The sequence below is a fragment of the Cololabis saira genome, chromosome 6, assembly GCF_033807715.1.
Source record: "Cololabis saira isolate AMF1-May2022 chromosome 6, fColSai1.1, whole genome shotgun sequence".
Classification (NCBI taxonomy): Eukaryota; Metazoa; Chordata; class Actinopteri; order Beloniformes; family Belonidae; genus Cololabis; species Cololabis saira.
The window spans coordinates 19,290,403-19,316,765 of NC_084592.1; the positions used below are offsets into that span (position 1 = coordinate 19,290,403).

General features: G+C 37.1%; 3 protein-coding genes across 4 annotated transcripts; 1 reads left to right on the forward strand and 2 right to left on the reverse strand.

Moving 5' to 3' along the window:
- Positions 1-1,904: 1,904 nt before the first annotated feature.
- Positions 1,905-4,578, reverse strand: LOC133446445 (plasma membrane ascorbate-dependent reductase CYBRD1). Its single transcript, XM_061724468.1, has 4 exons — positions 4,171-4,578; positions 3,043-3,251; positions 2,660-2,814; positions 1,905-2,547 (listed from the first exon to the last, which is right to left on the reverse strand). Exons 1-4 carry the CDS (start codon positions 4,355-4,357, stop codon positions 2,277-2,279), a joined length of 822 nt encoding a protein of 273 aa, XP_061580452.1. The 5' UTR covers positions 4,358-4,578; the 3' UTR covers positions 1,905-2,276.
- A 5,788-nt stretch (positions 4,579-10,366) lies between these two features.
- On the reverse strand, positions 10,367-17,818 carry dcaf17 (ddb1 and cul4 associated factor 17). Its single transcript, XM_061723533.1, has 14 exons — positions 17,275-17,818; positions 17,088-17,191; positions 16,215-16,305; positions 15,941-16,077; positions 15,757-15,835; positions 13,846-13,935; positions 13,655-13,762; positions 13,343-13,445; positions 13,105-13,247; positions 12,428-12,537; positions 12,240-12,321; positions 11,928-12,011; positions 10,941-11,096; positions 10,367-10,859 (listed from the first exon to the last, which is right to left on the reverse strand). The coding sequence occupies exons 1-14, from the start codon at positions 17,401-17,403 to the stop codon at positions 10,758-10,760; spliced, it is 1,518 nt and encodes a 505-aa protein (XP_061579517.1). The 5' UTR covers positions 17,404-17,818; the 3' UTR covers positions 10,367-10,757.
- On the forward strand, positions 17,398-25,692 carry mettl8 (methyltransferase 8, methylcytidine). Of its 2 annotated transcripts, none has more exons than XM_061723537.1 (10): positions 17,398-17,497; positions 18,645-18,801; positions 18,973-19,064; positions 19,166-19,515; positions 19,647-19,696; positions 20,101-20,161; positions 22,156-22,295; positions 22,684-22,790; positions 22,915-22,980; positions 25,036-25,692. In XM_061723537.1, the coding sequence occupies exons 2-10, from the start codon at positions 18,650-18,652 to the stop codon at positions 25,179-25,181; spliced, it is 1,164 nt and encodes a 387-aa protein (XP_061579521.1). In that variant the 5' UTR covers positions 17,398-17,497; positions 18,645-18,649; the 3' UTR covers positions 25,182-25,692. The 2 variants fall into 2 exon arrangements, with proteins under 2 accessions (XP_061579521.1, XP_061579519.1); XM_061723535.1 differs by lacking the exon at positions 17,398-17,497 and adding an exon at positions 17,842-17,926.
- The last annotated feature ends 671 nt before the right edge of the window (positions 25,693-26,363 follow it).

The following is a 26,363-nucleotide window of genomic DNA, read 5'->3' on the forward strand; positions in this document are numbered from 1 at the left end:
GGATTTATTGATCATATTTTAATCTGTTTCATCTACACCAGTGTCTCCCAACCTGGGGTCCGGCCCCCCCCTGGGGGCGCCAGAGATCTCTGGGGGGTCGCGAAACTTTGTCTGCTTTGAAATTATGCAGTTGTAAAAATTATATTTGCGAATGAGTCAATCATAAGACATTGTTAGGAATAAGTTATGAATGTTTTGAATATTTTTTGTTTTTTATACACTGGTGACAAACACAAGAAATGATTTCATTCCTTATTATTATATCATTACTCAACATTTAATCTACTCCGACAGGTTGTTAAAGGAAAAATGTTAAAAAATGTTGGTCTCATGTTAAAAGAGATATTTTTCAGAAATATTTTTATGTCCTTTTATGTTTTGTGCGTATTTTATACATTGGTGACATTGGAGAAAAACAAAGTCATATTTATACAGAGTAAACCAAAGAGAAATGTATAAAAAAAAAACATAATTAATGTTAATTTTTTCAATTAAAGACTATTTTGGTGCTAGTACGTACGGACACTGAAAACAGATAAGCATTTTCCAGTTGTGTTGCTTTTGTGCTTTAACCCCCCGCCAAAAAAAACAACAAAAAACAGTGAAAGACAACTGTCATTTCAACCACAACTGTGTTTGATTTGAGTACCTGCAAATGTTTACATGAAGCACACATTATTTTACATCAGAAATACTAAGACATTTTCAAAATAAGAAAATGTGAGGATATTGTTTGAGAAATACCAGGGTCAGAAGGGCCTGCACTGTGTCTTTGTAGATTAAGAGCACGTGTTCAACAGAGTATAGTGGGAGGAATTTTGGGATTGCAAGAGGAAGTATGGAGTGACAGAGTGAGAAGTATATCAGAATAGTACAGGACATGTATGGGGTCAGCATGACAGTGGTGAGGTGTGTTAATAGGAAAAATGTGAGGTTCAGGTGAAAGTGGGACTGCAGCATGGATCTACTCAGAGGCCTCCCTTGTCTGCCCCGGTGATGGATGAGGTTGGACAGCAGACTTTATGAACCACATTGTTTTCAGATGACACTGAAATATGTTGTGGAAGGAGGGACCAAGTAGAGGAAAGTCTGTACAGGTGGTGATATGCGTTAGATAGAAGAGGAATGATGGTCGGACACTAACACAGAATACATGGGTGTAAATGACAGGGCAGCAGGAAAGATGCAGAGGGTAAGAAGGTTCGGGAGCTTAAATAATTGGTTCCACTGTTCGCAAATGGGGAGTGTGGAAAAGAGGGGAAGGAGAGTGTGCAGGCAGGGCTGAGTGGGTGAAGAAGAGTGTCTGAAGCTATCTGTGATAATAGAATAGCAGCAAGAGTAAAGAAAAAAGGTAGTGAGAGGTATGGCTTGGAGACAGGGATGCTGACCACAAGACAAGCTAGAGGTGGAAGAGATGAGGATGTCAAGATTTTCTTTAGGACTGACTAGGATGGATCTGAGCACATCAGAGGAACAGCTCGGGTACGACTTCTAGACAGTTTGGAAGCATTAAGGAAAGGATAGTGAGTACTCTGGGAGAAGATTAAAGAGGAAAATTGTTGATGTGTTGAAAAAGCAGATGCAGTTGGTGTGACAGAGAAAGATGCAGAAGACAGGCTAAAATGGAAAAGGAAAAAAAAGATCCACAGTAGCAACCTCTGAAGGGAAAAGCCAAAAGATTTTGTAATCCCGTGGAGTATGACTAATGTTTTGTGTGAAATAGCCAAAGTGTAAAGTCGCCAAAGAAACAACCCAACCCTGGTTGTCTAAAAAGGAACAGAAACCCAAAGTCCCAATGGTTAATGGGAAATCTACAGAAATAACAAGATCTCGCTTTTACATCGATTTTGTTTGATTCCATTAACAGTTTTCTCTTCTAAAGTAAATAGATAAATACAAGCATATATTTACTCAAACCAGTATACAATTTATTATAAGTTTCATGTAAATAAACTAGAAAATCACAATACAGATAAATAGAGAATATAAAAGCCATCATGATTATTTTCTACAGTGTATATCAACAAAGCCTGTTCACACAGCAGTATTTGTAATCTTGACGCAAAGCAAGTTATTATTATTTACATGCACATAAAAAATTCCTTCTGGCAAAGAAAAAAAAAAGAATAATGTGCAAGAGAGAAGGTTAGGTATGATCCATAATATACTTCAAATTTAGACTTTCTCTATCCAGTGTAGACTGGATTACATTCATAACAAAAGTCAGAACCAGCTGGAAGTCGTAGCTACATATATTTTAACACTAGTCCACAAAGTTAGTTGTCAGGTCTATTACTCCTTTTTCTGACGTCTGCGCCTGCCTCAGCATCAGGTCCCTCAGACAGCTCTGATAGGGACGGAGCAATTCTGGTCCTGTCTTCACCTCCCCCATTGGTATGCAGAGTATGCAAGACCTGGTCACTGGGGCGTTTCCAAGATGTTCGAGTAGCAATCCAAAGGATGAGAGCTCCAAAAACCACCAGGAGGACTCCCAGCACATTCACAAAAATTGCCTCTGGTGGAGAGTCCTTATACTTTGGGTTACTCCTTTGTTGTGCACAAAAAAAGAGAAAAAAAAAGGAAAGAAAAAAGATACATTAACATTACATAAGTCTATTTTTCTTTAAAGTACATCTTTTCTTGTCTTAATAATACTTACAGGCCAAAAATAAGTTTCTCTGTTATACCCATGAGGGCCACAGCAATGATACTGGTAAAGAGTAGAAGACCACTGTAGACATGGATGGGCATAAATGCTGCTCTCCAGGATACAGGTGTAACTGGTATCAAGTACATGCCAACTCCTAGAACAAGCTGCCCATTGAGAGAAAGTGGAGGGGGAAAAAAAGAAAAGACATTTGTGGGATCCTTCCCTCATCAAGACTGCTATTCACGATGACTTGGTGTTTTAAAAACAGACCAAAAATGTAGATAATCTGAAAACACCTTCCAGTTTATGAAAATATTGCATGTCAAACAAAAAAAACAACTTTCTTTTACCAGCAGATATTCAAAAATAAATACAAAACTAATAATATTTACCTGTGCACCGTACAGTATGACTGCCATCAGGCCCAGCCAGCTGTGCAGACTGTACATGTTAGGAATCTTTGCAGCATTGTGGAAGTCAAAAACTGCCACCATGGCAATAATAGCGAAAATGAAGGCTGCCAGGTTTAAGCCTGCATGGATGAACTTCATCATCAGCTTGCTGCACCGCCAGGTCCAGGGAAGCCTGTACACAATTATGGCTGCAAAAGAAGATTTAGTCACTCTCTGTTCACCTGAGGCAACATGTTTTTAAAATGTTGACCACATAATCCTTAAATTGTAGACTTTTTACACCAAGTGATGTCTCAGTGTCTCATAAGGTTCTGCTGGGATAAATGCAGAAAGTATGACTTTCTTCTTCTATTTTAAATACCTGCCTTCTGTTTTATGATTTTATGAAATTGTTTTAAGGTTTTTCTATAAGATTCTACACTGGTGATTACTCTCAATGCAGGAACACATCCTGGTTTGTATGACTAGATTGTTTAGCTGAGTTCTTTAGGTGAAGGCAAAGAAGAGAAACAGATGTTTTTAAACAGATAGGTACCATACTGTTTTTCTCAAAGTTTTAGTGATTTGCTGAGTTAGCATCTCAAGTAAGAAACAATCAGCAGGACATATATAGCTGAAAGTGTGACATGTTTAGGTTTCTTTCCCCACAGATAAGGTTCAACATCATCACCTATAACGTACAAAACACCTCACTTTTCAGTATAAATAGGGCTGGATTGATGACCACAGTCTGCATTTTCTCTCCTACCTGTGGTTTGAGAAAAGTGTACCTCTGGTTGGAAAATATTGTGCATGATATAATAAAGCTTGTAATAATTTTGATTCTGTTCTCTGGTTTTCTTATGGTGCACCAGACAAACGAACACTCAGATCTTTCACTTCATTGAAAGTTTGGATGATGGCTTTCTCTTTCTATTGAGGACTCCACATCCCATCCCCTCCCCCAAAGATTCTTTGAAAGCGACCTTTTGGTCAACTCCCTCAATAGTTTCCTCCTTTTTTGTTTACATTCCTGAAAACAATAGCCACATTCCCTTGGCACGCTGTGTTACTATTTTTTTTTTATTTATTTTTTTTTCAATGAAAGAAAAACAAGTGTAAACTCACCAATTCCCTGCAGGAAAATAAAGCCTGTGACTATGAGCACCGGATGCCAGTTGAACTCCGCCAGTCCTCCGTCCCAGGCTAAACCTTCCTTGAAGTGAAGAACCCATCTTAGCACGAATATTATGGCCACAAAGCCCACGGCTCCGGCGGCAGACAGAGCCAAAAGGAACTGCCTCAGATCCTCCATCGCCGAGCGAATGTGCGTCCAAAGCGGCTGAAGCGCAGCAGCTGTTTTTCACGCAACTTCAAGTGTCGCACCGGAGACGGACCGCGGTCACGTGACCCGCCACTACGCAACTCTTTATAATATAAGCGGAGGAGTCGCGTTTTGTAACTTTGGTGGTTACAGAAGAGGTCGAGAGCAGGATAAAGGGGAAAAAAACCGTCTCAGCTTTGTGCTGTGTCATCCTGACTTCAGTTTTTTTTTTTTTCTTCTCTGCTTTCCTGTTGTTAAACTCAGCCACATGTCCAACTTTAGGCCCGCGGGCCAAAGCCAGGACCGCCCCCTCATTTTATCTGATCCAGGAATAATTTTCTACTTAAAATACGATTCTACAATGTCTTATATTTCATTTTTATTTTATACTACTTGGGCCGTAAAAACATCTTGATCATAGTTGCCGGTGCAATGACTTCATCTGAACAATATTTCAAATTAAGTTAATTCCTTCAAGTGTTTTGTAAGGATGTCATGGATTGGAAACAAAAGATGTCCATAAAAAAACAATTTATGACTGAAGAAGACAATTTAAAGCTTAAAAGTAGCAATAACACGTTTCTGCTTAATGGAGACAAGCCTTTAAAAAAAAAGCCTGATTTGTCTGTCTAAATATTTGTGTAATATCTATAGTATTGAATTATTATCTATGACCACTCAGATTCAAAGTAAATTATATTCTGTTTTGTCCCCCCTCCTGACTGTCACTGACTGTTATCCAAGGACTCACAGAACCAGTTTCAAGTTTCAAGTTTCAAGTTTATTTGAGATACATCATTGCATAACAATATGAATAATGATGTTTCTTACACTTTGACACAAGAGGACCGCTCTTATTGAGAAAAAAATAAAAAATAAATATCAACTGTAAGACAATTCTAAAAAAGTTAATTTTACTTATGATAAAGCTTGTACGCTCTCGGGAGGAACGACATCTGGTGCCTTTTTGTGTGACTCATAGGTTGTGTGAGTGTCCTTCCATTGCGTAGTGTGTAGCGACTTGTATTTGCAGACAGGCTCTGGATCATTGGGCTGGTCCTTTCTTTCAGTAGCCGATGGAATTCCCTTAAGTTAATTAAGTTACGTACCTATCTTCCATTATATGATTAAAAGCCTTTAAAAAGTATTGCATTTGTTGTAAAGCTGGCTCTTTAACAGTAATCATAATGTTGACGTGGCCTGTGGTGAAAAGTCTTACATCTATCTAGGATTGTTTGGAGGATTGTTTGCCACCACATTTCCAGGTTTTAATAATACATTGGATGGTTCTTAAGAGAATTTTATGAGTTTCAGCAATCTCCTGATTAGCTGTTTTGATCTGATGTACATCAGTAATTGAATCTTCTGAAACAGACTCTCCTCCTCCAGTAGAGAACATGTCTTTTGATAATCTTGTCTAAGAACTGAGGAAGCAATCACTGCATCAGTTGTTTTTAAATAGCTTAACTCACTTAATCATGCCAAATTCTTATGCTTTATCTAATTATAATCATTCAATATTTTTTTCAACAACATTTCTTCTCTGATGTTTTTTTTCTTTCTTTTAACAACTATCTTTACAAGTTTTAATGCTGCACTGGATAGTTAGTAAAAATGTAGTAGTTTGTGCAATCTCATTCATAGTCTTTTGGTTGATAAATTGACTAACAGAAGGGTTTCAGTAAATGACAAATGTGTTATTAGGCTACTGCAAAAAAAACTTCACTTCATAGTTTATTAATATACTTGATATAGTAATATTATGCAAGATCAAATGGGGGATAGCAGGACAGTTGAGTCAGCCCCCGGCAACAAAGTACAGCATGGGCTGGATGAGGCTGTATCAGAAGACATGGAGCATCTCTACTCAATAATACAGTACAGTCAGCGGCTCTTTTAGTCAACACAAAGTTCGTCCCTATGTGGTCAGAAGTGGTATTGCTACATAGAGTGAAATTGAATTGAATAACCTTTAGCAGTCATTCAAACTACAAATTGAATTTGATGGACCAGACACGGTTCTATAACAGTGCCATGATGCACAATGTGTAGATGGATTATTTAGTTATATACATTCATTGACTTCTGCTTATCCACATTCAGGGTCACAGGGACAGCAGCCCAAGTATAAAAACAGATTTCTCTCTCTGTTCGCAGCTACTGTACCTCTTCCAGCTCCCCTAGAGGAAAACCTAGGTGTTTCCAGGCCAGATGAGATATATAATCCCTCCAGTGTCTCCTGGATCTTCTGCAGGGCCTCCTCTCATTTATGCCCCCCCAAAATATCCTCAGGAAGGCATCCCAGAAGCACTTTGATTTATTTTTTACATACATTATGTCATATTTAATAGTTTAGTTGTGGCTGACATTTTTTCAATATTTCTACTTGAATAATATTAGCCACTTAACCACTCCTTAAGTTATTTAGAAAAAAATTCTACCAGGGGTTGAAGAATTAAAAGGAAATGAGAGAGGGTGAAGATAAGGGTTAAAGAAATGCTGGAAAGAAGATGGTCGACATACTGGTTCACATGAGCCTGTTCAGTGTTTTAGCTGCTGCACTTCTTATGAATCTGTGTTGTATCTCCAGTCGTCTGTTGTCCAGGTGAACACCAAGGTATTTATATTTCTCCACCACCCCCACTTCTTCTCTGTTGGAAATCTATTCTATTCTATTCATCTTAATCTAGTCTCTCCTGAAATCCAAAATCATCTCCTTTGTCTTGTTCACATCAAAGGTGAGCAAAAATGGTCCAAAAGTTCTCTGTATGCAGTCTCTCCATCACTGATATACTCCACATCTGCAAATCATCTGAGTATTTCTGGAGATGACAGGACTCCGACTTATTGGAAGTCTGAGGTGTAAAGAGCGAAGATGAAATGTGAGAGTACAGTTCCCTGTGGCGCTCCTGTGCTGCTGACCACCTGGTCAGACACACAACCATTCAGTTTCACAAACTGTGCTCTGTTTGTCAGGTAGTCAGAAATCCAGGTTATTGTGGTATTGAGGTTATTTTTACATAGTAATGTAGGCTGGATGGTGTTGGATCCACTGGAGAAATCAAAAAACATGATGCTTGCCTGCTTTTTCCAGATGACTGTGGATTAGTTTAGTTTTAGTTTAGTTTAGTTTATTTCGGTCATGACATCACTAAAAAAAAAGAATAAAAATGACAACAAGAAAACTAATACACTGTTCAAAGAAAACATTTAAAAAAAATTCCAATACCATCTAGACCGAAAAAGGTGTAGGCTGAAGCAAAGCTTATTATTTGCCTACCCTCAAAAAGATTAATTAAAGTAATGAAATGAAAGCAAGAAGTAAGAGAAAAGACTGACAGTAAAACAAATTGCCTCCATGGGGATAACAAAATTTCCTCAAGAAATAAAAAATTTTAAAATAAAGGTGCAGTCTACATGTTACCTTCATCCTTAACAAATCAAATCAAATCACTAATTAAATAAATACCCAACTCAACATAGCAAGCATCACCACTCATTATATTAATTAATATTATTAATTTGATATAAAGAAATCATCATTAGATGAAGCAGGTCTAAGATGGCATCTCCAATTCCAACCCCATGGCGATAAACAAACTGCAGTGGGTCCTGAAAGCGCAAGAAGAGCATTGATAGCTTTAAGAGCTTTGTTTTACAATATTTTAATGATGCGATGGGCATCTACTAGTCTTCTTTTTCATTTCAGTAATAGTAAGACAAAGATTGACAATGACTTTCTGTGTAATTTAATGTATTTCTAAACTGGTTACAACAAAAACCAAGCATAGTGTCTTTTAATACTAATAAAAAATGAAAAATATTTACAAAGACAAGACTTCACATTGTGGTTCTTGTTTTGTGTGTTTTTTTAAAAAGAAATGACCTCATTAGAGAGCAGAGCATCACCACCACGGCTCGAGAGTAAGCGTCATCTTAAGAAATGAAAAAGAAATGCTTATTTACATTGCCTGGGGTAGTGTCTGTGGTCTGGTTTCCATGGTTTCAGACATGGAAGACAAAATAGGAATGCAAAGAGTGAGAAACAGAAGCAATCTCAAGGACAGAGGTGATCACCTTCCATTCCTTTGTTGCTGCGTCTCTTTGGCACAATGAGTCAGATGTGCTAATTAGTACAGTTAAGACACAAAAAAAAGATCACAAATAGCATAGTTTACCACAAAGTACATATTTTCCACAAGAAAAATAATTTCCTCTTTATTTTAATTTGAACTCATCACACCTCATAATCAGAAGTGTTTCAATCAGATCTGCTCCACATCAGTCTAACACCAGCAAACAGCTGCACAGCTTTCTCAGATTCTCAGGTTCACCTTGAGAGATTCCTCCAAAACAACACTTGTGAATTTCCCCCACCGGACTGTGGACCGATTGAGTCTAAAAGAATGTTTCTGTAAACATTAAATCCTGCTTCTTAAATAGCTCAGACTGATTAAAAAACTGATAAAATAAACCTTTAAAATGCAACTTCAAATCAAAATGGGTTCCACACTTTTGTCACTCAATGATGCATAACATTGGGTCTTTTTTACATTTTAGTATTCTGCTTGTATTTACTTTCATAGTGATGGTGTCTATGTAACTTTTGATATTCTGGAATTTAATTGCATATTTCTTTCCTAATTTTAATTTTTCCTGTATTGTTATATAAAACATAAATTAATATTTCATAATTATTTTTAGTGCTGGGCCAGTACAGGATCAGCCGGCGTTACCTTCGCGCATGCCTGCGCAATTCATTTGCAGGATGGGGATGGGTGAACATCTCCAGCTCTGGCTCTGACTGGAGGAGTGATGAGAAACGCGATTCATTTTAGTGACTTTTGACTTACCAAAGACTTTTGAGTCATTAGTCACTGACTCACCCGGAGCGTGCGCACACAGGCTCAACCGCCCCCAGTTTACTTCTGATTCATCCGGCTATGGCGAAAACAACTTCTTTGACACGAGAAAATGATCCATTACATTGAAAAAAAAATGAAAGAGAAAAAAAATTCTCTAAATAAATTTTTTTTTTCTCTCAAACTCATAATAAATAATACTGTGATAAAATGAACTAATCGTGGTAGATAAATACAAAGGCAACAGTGCAAAATAACTGAATTAAGTTTCAAACAGTGCAACAATTAATAATGATATTTCTTAAGGAGATTAATAAAGTATTTTGAGTTGAATTGATTTAAGTGGAATTTACTGAGAAGCTGAGAAGGTGCTCTCTGGGTTGGGAGTCAGAAACTGGGTGACTAGCTCGTTTATGAGTGGAGCCATGTAACTTTGAGAATTGGAGTGATTCGTTTGTTCACAAGTTGTAGCAGGGATTAATTTGAAACTTTGTCTTTTGCTTTCCCCAAAGCAATGTTAAACGATTAATTTGATATTTTTTAAAGATATTTATAGTTAGAACAGCAGTCACACAACCGTGACATGTTGTCTGGTTTCTGTTTTGCAGTTAGGGCTAGTGGTCATAGAGGTGGATCTGTGAACGAATAAGCAGAGGTGAGGACTCAAGACCCACGAGTCAGTAAAATGACTCGCAAGTTCTGAGAAATTCATTCAGGACTCGCACATCACTAGACTGGAGCTGAGAGCGGCTGCTGCCTGAGCAAAAAAGGCCGACATGAGAGCGAATTGGTACGGGGGAGTGGTCCACGGAAGCACCGGCTGCTGGCTGAGAAACGAGTTAAAACGAAACGTGCTTTCACACTAATCTGCAAAAAGATTTGTTAAAGTGGCTAAATTTGTCGCTACAGGTCTAAAAACTTGTTGAGCTTGTGCCGCACGTGCCTTGTCATTGGTTGAGGAAACAGGTACCGACAATGCAGCCCTCAGATGCAATGTGGAAAGACACATACAAAAATAGGAGTGTTTCTTTGTGACGCAGCTTGTGAAATAAAATGCAGAAAAAAATTTCAATTGAAAATTAGATTTCATGCAGGTGCAAATCGAGATCACCATTTGTTTTTAAGGATTTATTGTGTGATTTATCATCATACATCAAATCTGTAACATGAAGGCACATGATGACGAGAGAAAATAATGTGGAGGATCCTTAAAAAATGTCACAACTTTATTTTAGAGACAGTGTTACAGGTGTGAAGTATAGCAACTTAAACTGAATCATTAAAAAAAAAGATAAAAGATCAAATGATGCACTGATCAGTCAAAAATACTTTTATACCCACGTCATGTTGTTCAGATTTGAGATTTGCCTCAAGTGTGACCAGGTATCCTCAGGTCAGAGGTGAGTTATGTCCTGGACAGGTTGGCAGTCCAATACTGGGCATAAAAACAAATCCTTCTCAAAATTTTAAAGGTGGTCTAAGAACCCTTCTTCCAGCCTTGCTTCAGTTTCACACCTACAGTATCATCTTCAGGTGGTCCTGAGTTTGTAAACATGGCAGCAGAAGTTGCTGTTCTTTTGTTCAATGTGAACAATTGTGTCTTTGTCAAAGAACAACTCGTGTCGATAAGTCTGCAAAAGAGGACAAGAGGACCCATGACTTCATTTCCAGACTGTCCATCCTGAGGCTGCTGTTTATTCTGAGCTACTCACCTCATCCCAAGGCTCAACCAGATCAATCTTCCGCTGTATCTGCCCCGTTTGGTTGTCATGGAGTTGAATCTGAGCTCTTCCTTCTTCTTCCTCGCCGTTAGTTACCACCACAGCCAGAAGGTCAAGCTCATCCTCGTATTCCACCATTCGGAAAGTCTGCATAATCAAAAGGCTGGAATCACTCTGGGCCAACAGGATTAGAAAGAAAGCTCATCCTGGACACACTTTGTTCAAACCGAGGTTCAAGACCAAAGAGAGCTTAAACCAACAGATTTAGAACAGTTTTTATTTGAGTTGTGTTTTATTATTATGCGTTTTATATTTTTATTGCATTGCAGGTATACTGACAATAAAAAACCTCCAAGATCAAAGTTGATGCCAATTTTTAAAGCCTCCACTATGACATAACTACTTGTTGTAACATTGTAAATTACTCACTTAAAAAGAACAACATCAAAACTTATATATCAGTTAATCACTCAAAACATTCATTCTTGTGCCGGACTGCAGCTCTCAGGCTCCTGTTTTTTTTGTTCCTTCACAGGTCTCAAGTCTTTAAAAAAATAAAATAATAATGATAATAATAATAATCTTTTGGAAGTTATTCAAATGAAAATAAATACAACAAATTATGAGGTGCAGATGGGCATATCTTATAAGTATTCACATATTACATTTATATGAGAATTCATCTCACCAGATTCATAGTCATCATTTTGAACCGTGCAACATGTTTGAAAAAAAAAAAAATTATATATACGGTATGTATATATATATATATATATATATATATATATATATATATATATATATATATATATATATATAAATAAAAATAATATAAATAATAAATAATATATAAATAAAAATATAAAAACAACACAAACAGTAGTATAGATACTGAAGGAGAGAGAGAGAGAGAGAGAGAGAGCGAGAGCGAGAGCGAGAGAGAGAACTAGATAAGAAAAGTAAACACGACATTGGTACCTCTTTACATGGATCATCATCCAGCTGATAAACTCTTCTCTTCACTGTGCGTCCGGATGAAGTAACAGTGATTTGTGGGGATGGCTGCAAGACCGAAGCAACGATATTCAGTTATATAAAAAAATAAATGTACAGTCCTTCTCTTTTCTTCACGTGATCAACTCGGTCACCTGTTTTATTTAAGTTGAGTTATTGTCTCAGTTTCAAACTGGTGCATTACTGATCAGGTGAGTTATGCATAAATCAAGGTAAACCGAATTTACTGTGTATAGTTAATATGGAGCTCATAAACATGTCAATTATTTCACTCACGTTTCGATGGGTCATCATGGAGAAATCCTCAACTACCTTTGATGGTAACGGATCGTTCAGTTCACCAAGGATTTTTAGGACTCTTGAAAGTAAAATACAACATTTCAATATAACCGTAAAGTTTCTATCTGACACAGGTCTCTGCATTGCCTCACAACTATTATGTCAATGTTTACTGGAGCACTCACTTTATGCTGTTCGGTCCAACATGGATGATTCTCCCCGAGTCGTCTGGATGGAAGAAGATCCCATCACTCTCCAGAGAGCAGCAGTTCATGTTTTGGATTCCATTTACAGCCTAATTTCACAAAGACAAAATAGTTGCAAACACATACTACACCACTTCCAAACTAAATTCAAGAAACGTGCACAATGTCAATGGAAAAGAGGATGCAGGGTATTATACTTCTCTCCCCAGCCAGTTTCATGACATCAATGCCTTTTTAGGCCAACATCCATAATTTGAAAATAATTCATAAAAGTTATCCCTGACATAACTGTACTGCACCTTTCAAGAAGTTTTATTGTCATACCAGCACACATGAGATTTGCACTCAGGTCCCAGTTATAGCCCATATTAAGAAAAATGTAATTATAAAAACAATAAACTTAAAAAAAAGAAGCCATATTCTAAAAGAGCAATATAAATATTACATAGCAATATATAAACATTAAAATAAGATTAACTAAGACAAAATTGTTCAAAGAGAACAACCAACACTGTCTGCTTGATATCATCTGCTTGTTCACTCAACAATTAACAATTTCGTACGTTTCTACAGATAATGACACAAAAACTACTGGAACCCTGGAAACTGGAGGCTAAGTCTTTTACAATATTAAGGATATTCCTTTAAGAGTATACCATAGTGCTGTCCTGGAGAGAACGGATGTGGTGAGTCCCCCTGTGGCGTTTATGCGGCGGTGTGTAAATGTAATGCCACGGATAGCCTCCAATTTGGACCCCGTTGTTAGAGCACGACACTTCAAAAAGTACAGGGGGGCAATCTGTGAAACACGAAGGAGAAAAACTGGTTTGAATGGGTTAATAAAATGTCTTTAACACAACAATCCCACTAGCCTCATCTTACAAACCGACTCACCTGTGATCTGGATATTTATCGGGATACCAAACGGAACATCTCCCACTGGTGTGTTTCCACTGAGTGGACTCTGTTTTCCAAGAGTTAACGTCTCTGTTAAGTACTGAAGACAAATACAATATAAAAAACACGTATAACCAGGGAAAAATCGATGTGAACAAAAGGGACTGCATGACAACAAGCATGTGAATATTCATTGTTAGAATATTTTCAACAAAATCGATTTTAAAATGCATTTTAAAGAAATTATGACTGAAAATATTAATTATTTATTCTATGCAGGAAATTCTTTCATGATGCATATGTACATACATTTTTTACAATGTGCTCAAAGCTGTAGAGCTTCACTGATTTGTTGCTGTAAGACACTGCGAGGACTCCTTGAGACAGCACGACATCCGTAATGCCATTTCCAAACACCTGGAAGTAAATTATTTACATTTCATCGGCATGACTCCCACAGGAACATGCTGAGTAAATAAATGATGAGCAAACATCTGGACCTTTTTGTTGATCTCCACAATCCCCACGATTTGCAGGGGGAAAACATGTAAAATGGCCAAGTGCATCACTGTATTGTGGGAGATTCCAGCCTACAGGACATAAAGCAAAGGGTTCAATTCATTAACCACTTCACTAAATCATGGGTTATTTAATAAAAGTAATATTTAAATAAAACAACATGTCTTCATTAAATATAAATGATTATTGCTGACAGGGTATCACACGGGAACGCTGCAACCCTTGACAGTGGGTGTTTCTTCATCATACAATAAACAATAAGGCTGCACAATATAGCGAAAATGCATCGTTATTGTAATATCACAAGAAAAAGAAATATTGCAGTCAATGGTAAGCTGACATACATTCACACTCTAAATGTTAATAATATATTAAGCCAATCAGACAGAACTTTATTGTATGCAATGTAGAATGAGGGAAGAGAGGTGAGCAAAATGTGTGCAAATAAGAATTTCTGCTGTTATCGAAATCATAATTTTTTGTGTCTGAATACACTCTTTGTTGTCAGGTTGCAACATTAGCAACAAATGAGACAATGAGTCCATACACTGTTTTTGCATGTTTCCCTAATATTGTGCAGCCTTAATAAACAACCAAAGTTCTTCCTGATCCTCAGACAAGTAAGCTGCCTACTCTTCAAATGTTCCACCAGCTGTGTAGTCACCATTTGATTGGCTGATGCTTGCCGGGAAGATTAAAGAATCAAACTTTTGACTGAAGCAACACTCCCATTGCGACATGCGGAACACACCGCTGAGTTTGTCACCGACCACCTTCACTCCAAAAAAGGATCAAAATATGATCCTTTTTTTTTTTTTTTACAGTTTTAGTCTGTCACAAAGGAATATTGTGGAGTTAAATCAACCCTGAGTCTATTAGGAGATGATAATGAGTGTAGACTGCAGGGACCAAAACAACATATATTGATGGTGTTCTACGTTAGAACTGATTATTAAAGTTTACAACACAATGGGTTTAGAGAGAAAATAGCAACATCAGAATAAATGTATCTTTCAAGCCTCTGACACTATTCAGAAATGTCATTCCATTTAAGTCATTGTGTGAACCAAGATGATTTTAACTTTAACAGTGTACATAAAGTGTATAAAGGATGTGGCAACCGCGACTACGTAGTTTACCATCACCAAGTATGAATGACTAGTGAATGAATAATGTGAGCATTGTGAGTGCTTTGAGTGTCCGAGAAAACTGCGATATAAATCGGATCCATTATTACCGTTACTAGACACAAAATGAGGAGGAAAGTTCACCATGACTGATTCCCTCCAACTGTCACACTGATCAACTTTGAGAGGAACAGTGAACCTGGTCTTTCCTCTTCCTTCCTCATACACCTGTTGTACATCCACAAAGTTAAACTGACCTTGGTTTGTCCGTTGGGAACCTATCCACACTATCGCATTTGTGGAATTCCATTTCTATATCTTGTCAGGGGCTTAAAATAGCAATTTATTCTGATATTCTTACTTACCTTGAACTAAATCCATTATACAGCAAAATTATTCCATTTTAACTTAAAACTGCATCGAATCACATAATTTTGGTCCCAAACAACAGTTTTCACTAATTGCCATCCAGGAATAAACCTTAGGTTGAATTAAGTTTGGGATATTCCTTTAAAATGAATAATCAATGTATTGAAGACACATGGGAAAGATTATCAATAATAAAAATTGGGGCTCTCGACTTCTCAAAGATCAACTCCTTCAATTACTAGATTTTATGTGAAATTCAAAGTGAAAATTTGACAACTTTTGAAAAGCAATATACAGCAAACCTATAAGCTTTATTATCCTTTATTAAAGAGAAACATTTGTTTCACACATATTTTAGACATGTATTTCATTATACATTAAATAAAGCATCATTACCTGTCTTGCTAAAGGTGTTTCTTTGTTTTGAACAGATTTTACATAAAATGTTTCTTGAGAAACATCCCAGCCAAGATATCTACAACACAACAACACACTGTTGAAAACATTCAGAAATAATCAAGATATAAATACAGATAATAACTAACCACGGGTAACACAGAAGTGAGAGATTGAGGGGTACCTGAACTTGTGGTTTGGAGATAAGTAAACTTTCTGCAGCTCTTTTCCCGTTTCAGCTGAGATGCGATACAGCCAGTTGTTGGCTGTCAAAGCTAAGAGGCTGGATTTATGATCAGAGGGAGTGGATAAGGTTTTGTCCTGAAAAAGAAAAAAAAAGCTCAAGTTACAGCCTGCATTGGATTGTTAAAATCAGTTAATTACAAACTCATCAGTAAGAGAGCAATAGAAAAATGTTTTTTGAAAAAAAAAAAGGTAATTATAACAATTGAACGTACAAGTGGGCTCTGACACAGCAAGGCATCTTCAATTTTCTCCTGTTTGGGCCTCTTAGGTAATTTGTACAATCTTTGAGGTTCAGCTTGAACACTGAAAACACAGATTTCATTGGTTTGGTTGTATGACTTAAGCACAGTTTTATCTCAACAATGTGCAAATAATGATACAAATAATGGGAAATTAACACAAGTAAACAGCATTTGCTTAAACTATAAATAAAAAATCGAAATAGCCTGACAGCCTGAAAAATTAGGCCAATGTTAACAAATGGGTGTCATAATTTTTTGTACTTCTCGATCAGGTACATCGCCATGCCATTTCAGAAGGCAAAGACAGCAGTGGTCAAAACAGTTAACAGGGTTAACATGTTTGTTTTTTTTTAATATGTAGGTAATTAATTTTCTTATTTTTTTCTTATCCACTCCACAGGTAACTATCTGGCTCCATAATGACCTGACTTCTCCCGGACAGAGACAATAACTATGATTAAGTGCAGTTAAGATTACACCCAAGAATCAGCCCACACACAATGGTGTAAGTATATGTGCTAAAAGTGTACCTGGTGTTTATCTTGCCAAAATGTTAAAAGATGAGCAATTGTAAATCCACAGGTGAATGTGCCATGTCTCAGCCTGAAATGGTCCGAGTTTGCAAACACACACAAATGCACAACGCGACTAAAAACCTGACTCACTAAAAGAAACCAAATGCTGACACAAAGTTTAATAAAGGCGGTTAAGGTGGGATTATTATTAATCACTTGTGTGCCTCTTGTATCGATTTTGAAACTATAGTGTTTATCCATAGTTGATATATAATTTGGTGTTGTATTAACGCAAAATATAAAGGTGAAGTTTATTATCCATACTCACCAGCTGTAGCAGCTCTGGTAGTTTTCAAAGTAGACTTTACCATTCTCATACATTATTGTGGACTTTGAGGTCTTGCTCCATACTTTAATGAAATCCCTCTTTTCCTACAATATGGCAATTATAATGGATTTAGTACAGTGTTTATTGAAAACTAGTGCAGTAAAGGGTTTGGAGTGTCTCCCCTTACCTGGAGCATGATGCCTTTAAGGACCCTCAAACAGTGTCTGTACAGAGTCCCAGCATCCCTGACACCTCTGCTCCTGCGGCTCAGGAGCTCGGCGGCGTTCACGGAGCTCCTTCTCCGGGGTGGCGCCATCACCAGGCGGCGCTCTGTGTTACAGGCGGATGCTGTTTGGCAGCATGATAGACGACGGGATTGACCCAAATCACCACGCTGTATCCAGAGTCAGGTAAGGACAGAGTGGTTTTTCGATAACGTTGCAGCTATTTACTAAGTTTCATCTTTCCGTTACGTCCTGAACGTCTCACCGCCTCTACCTCACTTCAGTCATCGGCTATCTGATGTTAAGGATGCATTATTAACTAATAACTTAGATATCGCGCTAGTCTAATTCAAATTCCACATATATCTACCGGTAAGATATGAAATAATGTTATAAATGTGATAACAATTTTTTTATACAGCCTTCAGTTGCTTCTTTTAATCAGTGGTCGTGGCGTTTTTCGGTCGGTGTTTGGGAGTTTGTTCTGGTGTTATTGTCCAATACAGCCGTCTTCCTCTGCTCACATTTAGGAGCAGGCTTTTTACGGGTTTCAACACTTTAGCGCCCCCTTTCGAGGATATTAAGGCAAGGCAAGGCAAGTTTATTCAACACAAGGTAATTCAAAGTGCTTTACATCAACATTAAAAGACACAATTAAACAGTAACAAGTCAATTAAAAAGGGAAATAGAAATAAGAATTAATAATACAATACAATGAAATAAAATAGAATAAATACCAAATAAAACGATAAGAAAAGAGGTAAAATAATATTAAGTTTTACTGCAAATCTCAACGATGACAGAAACCAACAACAAGCATGAAATCTGCTTTCAACATCACAAAGATCACAACTGACTGAAATGCTTCTCTTAAATATCTTTTTGGTATTCTGTTTTCATTAAATGAGTTATTCTGTGTTTTACTAATTTGAAAATGCAATTTTTTACCTGATAATTTGCATTGATGATAATTCCAGGTGCACTACTACTATTTTTATTTTTATTTTTAACTTTATTTTTATCTTTTTATCTTTATATGGGTGTTTGGTTTTTGGGGTGTTTGATTTGTAAATGACAGTGCTGTGTGAGTGAGATGGAGATCTCAATTTCCCTGAGGGAACCTCCCAAAAGGATTAATAAAGTCGTCTGAATCTGAATCAAAGAGTTATTTTATACGGAAGGGTTTCCAACAATGTGGATGCTCGGGGGAATACCATCTCGGAAGATCTGCATCACCAGAGTTTTGTGTAGTTCCTGCAGTTACAGCTTGTGGCAAAGCATTTCAGATGTTTACTTCACCTTATGTAATAAGTGCCAATCTTAACTTTTACAGGGTAAATGCATAGAAAGTGGAACTTCTCCGTAGCCAGATTGGCTTCAGCCTTCATCACTTTGTCCATAAGATTCAAGAGCACCAAGGCAAGACCCTCAGCTCCACTGGGTTCCCGGATCCTCACCAGTCCTGATGACATCTTTAAGCACAACATGTGGTTAGTCTTTTGCTACATTAGTTTGAAAAAATGTTTTAACACATAACTTTAATGCATTGATGAAAAGAACAAACATTGACTCGCTAAAAGACTGTGACCGTCATTTAAGTTTATAGTGTGTATTAAAATGACAATTGTTGATATTGTGCTTTTTTAATTTTATTTTTTTAGGGATCATGTGCAGTGGACAAAAGAAGATGAAGAAAACGCACGGCAGAGAGCAGAAGAAAATTCTAGTGTACAACTTCCTTTAACAGACCAAGGCATGAATGACATGCCAAATAACACTTTTATCTAAATTACATTCGGCTGGGATTACATGGACATTTGATGGTAACAATATCTTTGAATTTCCTTCATACAGGTAAATTTGACACAGGTGCTTGCCAATATTGGGACAAGTTTTACGAGGTGCACCAGGATAAGTTCTTCAAAGATCGCCATTGGCTGTTTTTGGAGTTTCCAGAGCTGCTTCCATCTTGGATGAAAGAGCAGTCCACAATCACCGGCCACGATCATCAGCGGCCAGAAAACCTGTTTCAAGCCAGATCTGGAGCGGACGCAGAGATGGGACCCCATCAACACAAGGATCCCACCCCGACCCACAGAAGTGTAGACCACACTTATTTCCAGAAAGAAGCACAAGAACAGAATGAAGCTGCCACACAAAACTCCTCTTATCCTGGACACCAAGCATCCTTCAGGATCTTAGAGGTTTGAAGAGTTCACATATTTTCTTTTCATTTTCATCTTTTTAAATTAGTTTCCCCAGGATTGGTGCAATTATGGTGTACACAATGTCAGAGAACCTACTTAATAAAGCTTCCCATTTCTTTTCATCACAGGTTGGATGTGGAGTTGGTAACAGTGTATTTCCAATTGTTAATAACATCAAGTAAGCAAATACTTTCAAAGATTTTCATGCAAAATATATTTATTTATAAAGATTAACATTTAATTGCTATCATTAAGTCTACAATTCACTGAAAAGCACACAATGGGACTTCTTTTATTAGATTTTATGGTCAACTCTACATGAGAATACAAAGTAACACTTTTTCATGACATATTCCTGCATTTCCTCTGTTTACGTTCAAGGTTTTAGTGTAACTATGTTATCAACTCTGGTAAAGGGAAACGTTTCATAGAATATATCTACAGTTAATCTCGTTGACATAACAGTGGGGTATTTCCTTAAAATATGCATTGAACCACAGCTATGGAGAAGGGTTTATTAAGAACTGGTGGCTGCTGTGTGATCATTTCAGGGTTAAGATGTGTGTTTTACTCTGTTTACAGGGAAACAAACTCGTTTTTATACTGTTGTGACTTTTCCCCTCGAGCCATTCAGCTGGTTAAGGTCAGTATTATTTGCATGAAGATACCAGTATGTACCAGTTCTGTAATATTGACCGCATAAAATCCCTGTCGAACTAGCAGTGATGAATTTTTCTCATTTCATGTTGTCGTCACTTGGACAGATTGATTATCAGATCAATCAAACCACTGGATCCTCTCTATAAAAGTGTTGTTATTAGTTGTTGAGCTTATCAGAATGAGGATCAAAACTATGCTTTACAGCTGAAACTCTCTTCTACTTTTGGCTTTTCTCTTTATGAGTCAGCACATCAGATGCCTGTTTCATCTCCGGCTGTCTTCGGCATCTTCCGCTGTCGCACCAACTGACTTCATATCCTCTTTCATTCACCTCTTTGTTGTTCCCCTTTTTTTCTGCTGCCTGGCAGCTCCATCTTAGGCATCCTGCGAACAGTCTGTTCACTATCCCTTCTCTTCACATGTCCAAGTCTCACCTCTCTCACTTTATCTCCATGACATCAAACCTAGGCTTTTCTATTGATGTACCCATTTTTAATCCTATCCATCACACCACCTTAACGCTGTCATTTCCAAACCCTAGAGAAAATGCCAGTCCTATATTTTCATGTTTGTATATTGGATTTTGCACAAGTTTATGGTCAAATGCCTTTCTTGACACGGCTGTCCCCATTTATTGAGGTTTGGGACTGGCACTATAAGAACTTTGGGGGGAATTTGTGGATACATTGCATTGTTGAATTTATCCTGACTAATTTAAGCAATCTCATATTATGAAACTGCCTTGCACAGTAGGGACTACGCATGATGGGTGTCACTTATTCTGGAGCAGGATAAATCTAGATTCATCAGACAACATGACTGTTTTTATTCCTACAGCGTCCAATTTTTATGCTCCTCAGCATTGTAAAGCTTTTTTTAGTCTTTCAGTTATCCTAACAGATAAGTGGTTTTCTTAGGATTACACAGCTGTTTAGTCCCAATAAGTCCTCTCACTTTCACCATCAAACATTGCTGTAAGCTGCAATGTCGAGTTTTTTTGTTTAGATATCAGCAAATGTTTAAGTGTTCGCAGTTGTTCAAGACATATTTTTTCAGTCACATTTCTTTTGTTGAAATGATTGATGACTGTTTTTAATCCAAATTTAGTTCCGTCAGGCCTTTTCTTTCCTTCAAACTTATATTGTTTGCTTGATGCAGACTAATAATTTGACCCTTCTCAATTTAAGTAACATCTTTTCCATGTATACAGGATGTCCCCTAATATTGTTGTTTAAGGAATGAGAAGCTACTTACTCTTGTCAGTTGGGGGTGGAGGAATAGTCAGCTGAAATATACTGATTATTGCTGTGTTTTTCCAATAGGAAACTCTAATCTATTGGCTAAGTTAAATTCAGGCGAAAATCTGGATGCAGAGGTTCAGTTGCTTTTTTGACAAAGTTCACGACTCTAACTGAGCTACTCACATATTTTCATTTCCATCATTACTTCTTAGAGTCTCTAAGTCACCTCTGTCATGATGTCTACCCTGTGAGCTAGTTTAATTGTTTTTGATGTGTTATCTAGTGCACTAACGTGATACATAGTTGTCATGGGAAGACATGGGGGTTGAGTGGTTTTTCCCTGTGGTAGGGATGGGAGACCTCAAGAGATAGACACCTCCTATGTAATCCAATATTTCTTCAAATTGAATCAATGCAAAAAAGGGTACTTTTTGCTACTTTAAATTGACTTTGACTTCTCTTAATACCAAAGTGTTTTAAATGTAAATGTGGAGCAGATTGCATATACAGAGTATGTATAACCACATCCGAAGTCCAAGATCAGAGTTCCAAATGGGAAACTGATCTGTATGCAGTAAATTCCAAAATAACAGCATTTATTTAAAAATATATTATTACAGTACAGGCACTGAACAGTGACCCAGATCTGGATTTAAGTCAAAATAAATTGGCTAATTTACTTTGTATGACAATGACCTTTTAAACGAATTTGGCCTAATTCATTTTCCTCTTATAGGCCCATCCAGATTACGATGACTCTGTCTGCCATGCCTTTGTCCATGACATCTGTGAGGACGTGGCCTCCTTTCCCTTTCCTCCTCTGAGCCTGGATGTAATCCTGGCTGTTTTTGTGCTCTCCTCCATCCACCCTGACCGGTAGGTGCATGCTAGAGCGCAGAGACGAGAAAGCCTGGTGTCCTTTATCACCTGCAGGCCTCTTCCCCTTCCCCAGGCTTCATGTTCACCTACCTTTGTGTAAATATCTTTGCGAAACATAAAGTCAGTCAAGTGGATTTTATTCAATATAGTAATCTGTCTGACAGTATGTGATCAATTGAAGCATTGACAAATTTATTTTTTAGGCTAAATTAATGAAATGCAGTTATTAGTACTTTTGAAATTCTTCACTCAGTAATAATAACTTGTATACTTAAGGCCTGTGTCTGGGTGAATATTTCTTTTAGAGCCTATATTTTCTCTGTGCTGGTTTCTTTAAACCTTTCCAACAACAATGCTGATTCATTGGTTTTAACTTCATTGGCAGAATGCAGGGAGTCGTGGAGCGCCTTTCTGCTAACCTGAAGCCTGGAGGGATATTTCTCTTCCGTGATTATGGCAGATACGACTTGTCACAGCTCAGGTTTAAGAAGGGTGAGGCCTCAAAGCTATTTTATGTACTTTATGTGCATGTGTCACAAGTCTTTTTTTTTTAAATGATTAAGCATGTTGAAAATTCTATCTTATACATTTTAGTCATTTCCCCTTTTATTTCCAGGACGATGCTTATCAGAGAATTTCTACACACGTGGAGATGGAACTTGCGTTTATTTTTTCACAAAAGGTACCGAGTTAAAACTTTGCAAATTGTTTCCTACACAAGGTAAAAACAGCACTGTGAAAAAGTTTTATATATACTCCTAGGATTGTTGTTTCATCAAATGACCAGACATTTTTATTTTTCTCTTTATTATGATACAAGGAATATGAATCAATTGATTGATTATTGGTCACTTTTTTTAAATAATTGGCATTTATGGCAATAGATTGGCCATAGAAAAGTGGACTTCAAGATAATATGTACACAAATAGAACCACACGATGTTCAGCACAGGCGTAAATATCGTGGTGCAACCGGATCCCAGACGCTGTCAGGGGCCCATGAAGGAGGGTGAGGGGGGAAAAAAAGAAGCTTTTTGTGAATGGAATATACCAATCACCTTAATAGGCTACCTGTCAGTCATGTTAAGGGCATGATGATGTGACGTGAGTTTTTCAGCAAGAAAAAAAAAAGTAAACAAAAGAAAATAGACTACAAAAATAGCATAGCATCATGTTTAGCAAGTCCAAAAAAAAAAGTGGTGCTCAAAAGGGAAAAGAAAAAAAGAGCCAGGATGATATAAAGCAAATATGACAAAATTAGATACATTTTTTACTGCAACCCAGGAAAAGGCATGTGTCTCGCGAGAGGATAGCTTGCAAATTACCTCCATAAATGAAACGGCATTGACCCGACAACCGGGGGGGGCAGGAGGACACTTCCCCTGCTTTGCATGGTGGGTGTAGCCAGTCACAACGTTAGCCATCATGGCAACAATAGCAGTTCCCTATAGTGGCTGTGCACATGTGTGTGTGGTTTTGTTTAGGGAAAGGGTGGGGCACAGAAAAAAAAAAAAAAAAAGTCCCCCGGGCCTATCACCATGATGTTATGCCGCTGATGTTCAGAACAAAATGACTCTGTAAACTAAAGTCCGAGTTCTGTGTGACCTCCCTCCCTCAGAACCAAACACAGATTTAACTTTTGCATACTAGTAGAAACCTCTCAGATTGTACACTAAGACCTGTTGAGGTTTTAATTGAAGTAAACTTAAAAAAGGAAAAAAAAAAAGTACTTTAATAATAATCCCAAATGGAATTCATATTGTTGCAATGCAATATAAAAAAAACAAAACATTAAAATGAATAGAGACAGGTATATCATGCATTTCATAGGCCTTCACCTCTTGGTGGATGGAATAGATGTTGGTGAATCTGCTCTGAAGTCCATAACTGTGGGTGATACTGTAAAAGGAGAAGCCAGAGGAAGTGAAGGAGGTAAAAGGAAAGGAGAAAGCTGTGCCGGCTTCCAAACAGACTCTACTGGAAATCACATTCACGTAATTTTCTTTGTCTGGGTTTCCATCATTCTGAATCCCCTTTGCTTACAACCCTCTTTCATCCCTGACCACACATCCCACACCTTGTTATGAGCGTGTTTCTTCTTGTATACCTACCTGCTGTCTGTTAGCTCGACTTTCAGCTCTTTCTGTGCAATCCACAATGACTGTCTTGTCGATGAAACTCTCTGACATTATTACAAACCTTTCCCTTTGGAGGAAGGACAGAAGAACTGTATTAAGTATTACAATTTGCATTGAATAAATCCAAAACTTTGTTTTCTCTGGTAAAACACTTTACATACTGATGACAAGTTGGATGTGCAGCAAACAAAGAGTTGTTGTTGAAATCTCCAGAGATCGTCATGAATTCATTGGAGTGTTGTTTCTGTAACCTGGCAACAACTGGGGCTGATGCCATCATGGTGTCGGCAGGAGCCGTAGGTTCATACTGCTACCAAAAATAGCCTCTATGTGGATAACAAAAATTATTGGTTGATAATGTAATTACACAGATAATTTAACCCAACCCAATGTGAGCTTACTCTCTGCATTGCTGAATATACAAAAGAAGTGAATTATAGTTTTTCTCAGACAGTGTACTTTGTTGACCACCTCTATGTCAGTGTATGAATTGATCAATGAATCAATATCCTTAGTATCACTATCATATTATGTTGGGACTAATATTATGAGTAAATGGTTAATAATAACTTTAAAAACAAGTTTATTTGTTTTTACAGAAGAGGTTCATGATTTATTTTCCAAAACTGGACTGGAGGAAATCCAGAATCTGGAGGACAAGCGACTACAAGTAAACCGAGGAAAGAAAGTTGTTATGCGCCGGGTCTGGATGCAAAGCAAGTTCAGGAAACCGCAACCAAGTTGACATCTCAACACTCCACCAAATACTACTGTATTTCTAACCTTTTCTTTTTTGTACATTCCCTTATTAAGCATTTCATTGTGTGTGTAGGTTTTAATAAGTGTACCATGTGTGTGCACGTTTTGAACAAAATTCTGTATAATGCAATAAAGTAAGAGCAAATTGCTAATTTAATCTCTTATTGTATTGATACTGACTGATGATGATGATGATGATGATGATGGTTGTATTGGGAAAGCTTGTCAGAGACTAAATGCTGAACATTATACTTCTACTGTACATGTAAAACTTTGACTGGGGTTCTAATTTATTTGAATTAAAATTGGAGACTTAACTTTTATTACATGTATCATGGAACCCTGTTTTTTATCCCCTGCCAATATGTAAAGTTTTTCAATGCTATTTAAAAAAAAGGCATAAATAAAAGCAGTAGGATGAAATCCTAATGAAATTACAAAAGTGAAATTTAATGAAATGGTGAAACTTAATGGCATGTCTTTTCCAGAATTTAACACCGTAGTAAGTTATAAGTTATATATTTATATATATATATATATATATATATATATATATATATATATATATATATAGGACTGTCTCAGAACATTTGAATATTGTGATAAAGTTCTTTATTTTCTGTAATGCAATTAAAAAAACAAAAATGTCATACATTCTGGATTCATTACAAATCAACTGAAATATTGCAAGCCTTTTATTATTTTAATATTGCTGATTATGGTTTACAGTTTAAGATTAAGATTCCCAGAATATTCAAATTTTTTAAGATAGGATATTTGAGTTTTCTTAAGCTGTAAGCCATGATCAGCAATATTAAAATAATAAAAGGCTTGCAATATTTCAGTTGATTTGTAATGAATCCAGAATGTATGACATTTTTGTTTTTGTAATTCAATTACAGAAAATCACAATATTCAAATTTTCTGAGACAGTCCTGTATGTATATGTATTTATACTGCAATGGACTGGCGACCTGTCCAGGGTGTACCTCTGCCTCTCGCTTGTAATGAGCTGTGATAGGCTCCAGCAGACCCCCGTGACCCTGCAAAAGATAAAGCGGGTATAGATAATGGATGGATGGATGGATATATATATATAAAGTTAGCAGGTATGGTTTCTGTGGTTATTGCAAATACAATAGAGCAAGGTAAGAAGCAAGATTTTCTG

Bases quoted from the DNA above. Each gene is read 5' to 3' on its own strand.
- mettl8 (XM_061723537.1), top strand. From the start codon at position 18,650: ATGCATAGAAAGTGGAACTTCTCCGTAGCCAGATTGGCTTCAGCCTTC. The intron at 18,802-18,972 runs GTTAGTCTTTTG...TTATTTTTTTAG, and splicing joins ATCTTTAAGCACAACATGTG to GGATCATGTGCAGTGGACAA. The intron at 19,516-19,646 runs GTTTGAAGAGTT...TTTTCATCACAG, and splicing joins CATCCTTCAGGATCTTAGAG to GTTGGATGTGGAGTTGGTAA.
- LOC133446445 (XM_061724468.1), bottom strand. From the start codon at position 4,357: ATGGAGGATCTGAGGCAGTTCCTTTTGGCTCTGTCTGCCGCCGGAGCC. The intron at 3,252-4,170 runs GTGAGTTTACAC...CTTCTTTTGCAG, and splicing joins TATTTTCCTGCAGGGAATTG to CCATAATTGTGTACAGGCTT. The intron at 2,548-2,659 runs GTAAGTATTATT...TGCACAACAAAG, and splicing joins GAGAAACTTATTTTTGGCCT to GAGTAACCCAAAGTATAAGG.
- dcaf17 (XM_061723533.1), bottom strand. From the start codon at position 17,403: ATGGCGCCACCCCGGAGAAGGAGCTCCGTGAACGCCGCCGAGCTCCTG. The intron at 16,078-16,214 runs GTACGTTCAATT...TTTCTTTTTCAG, and splicing joins TGCTGTGTCAGAGCCCACTT to GACAAAACCTTATCCACTCC. The intron at 15,836-15,940 runs GTACCCCTCAAT...GTTGTGTTGTAG, and splicing joins TCTCCAAACCACAAGTTCAG to ATATCTTGGCTGGGATGTTT.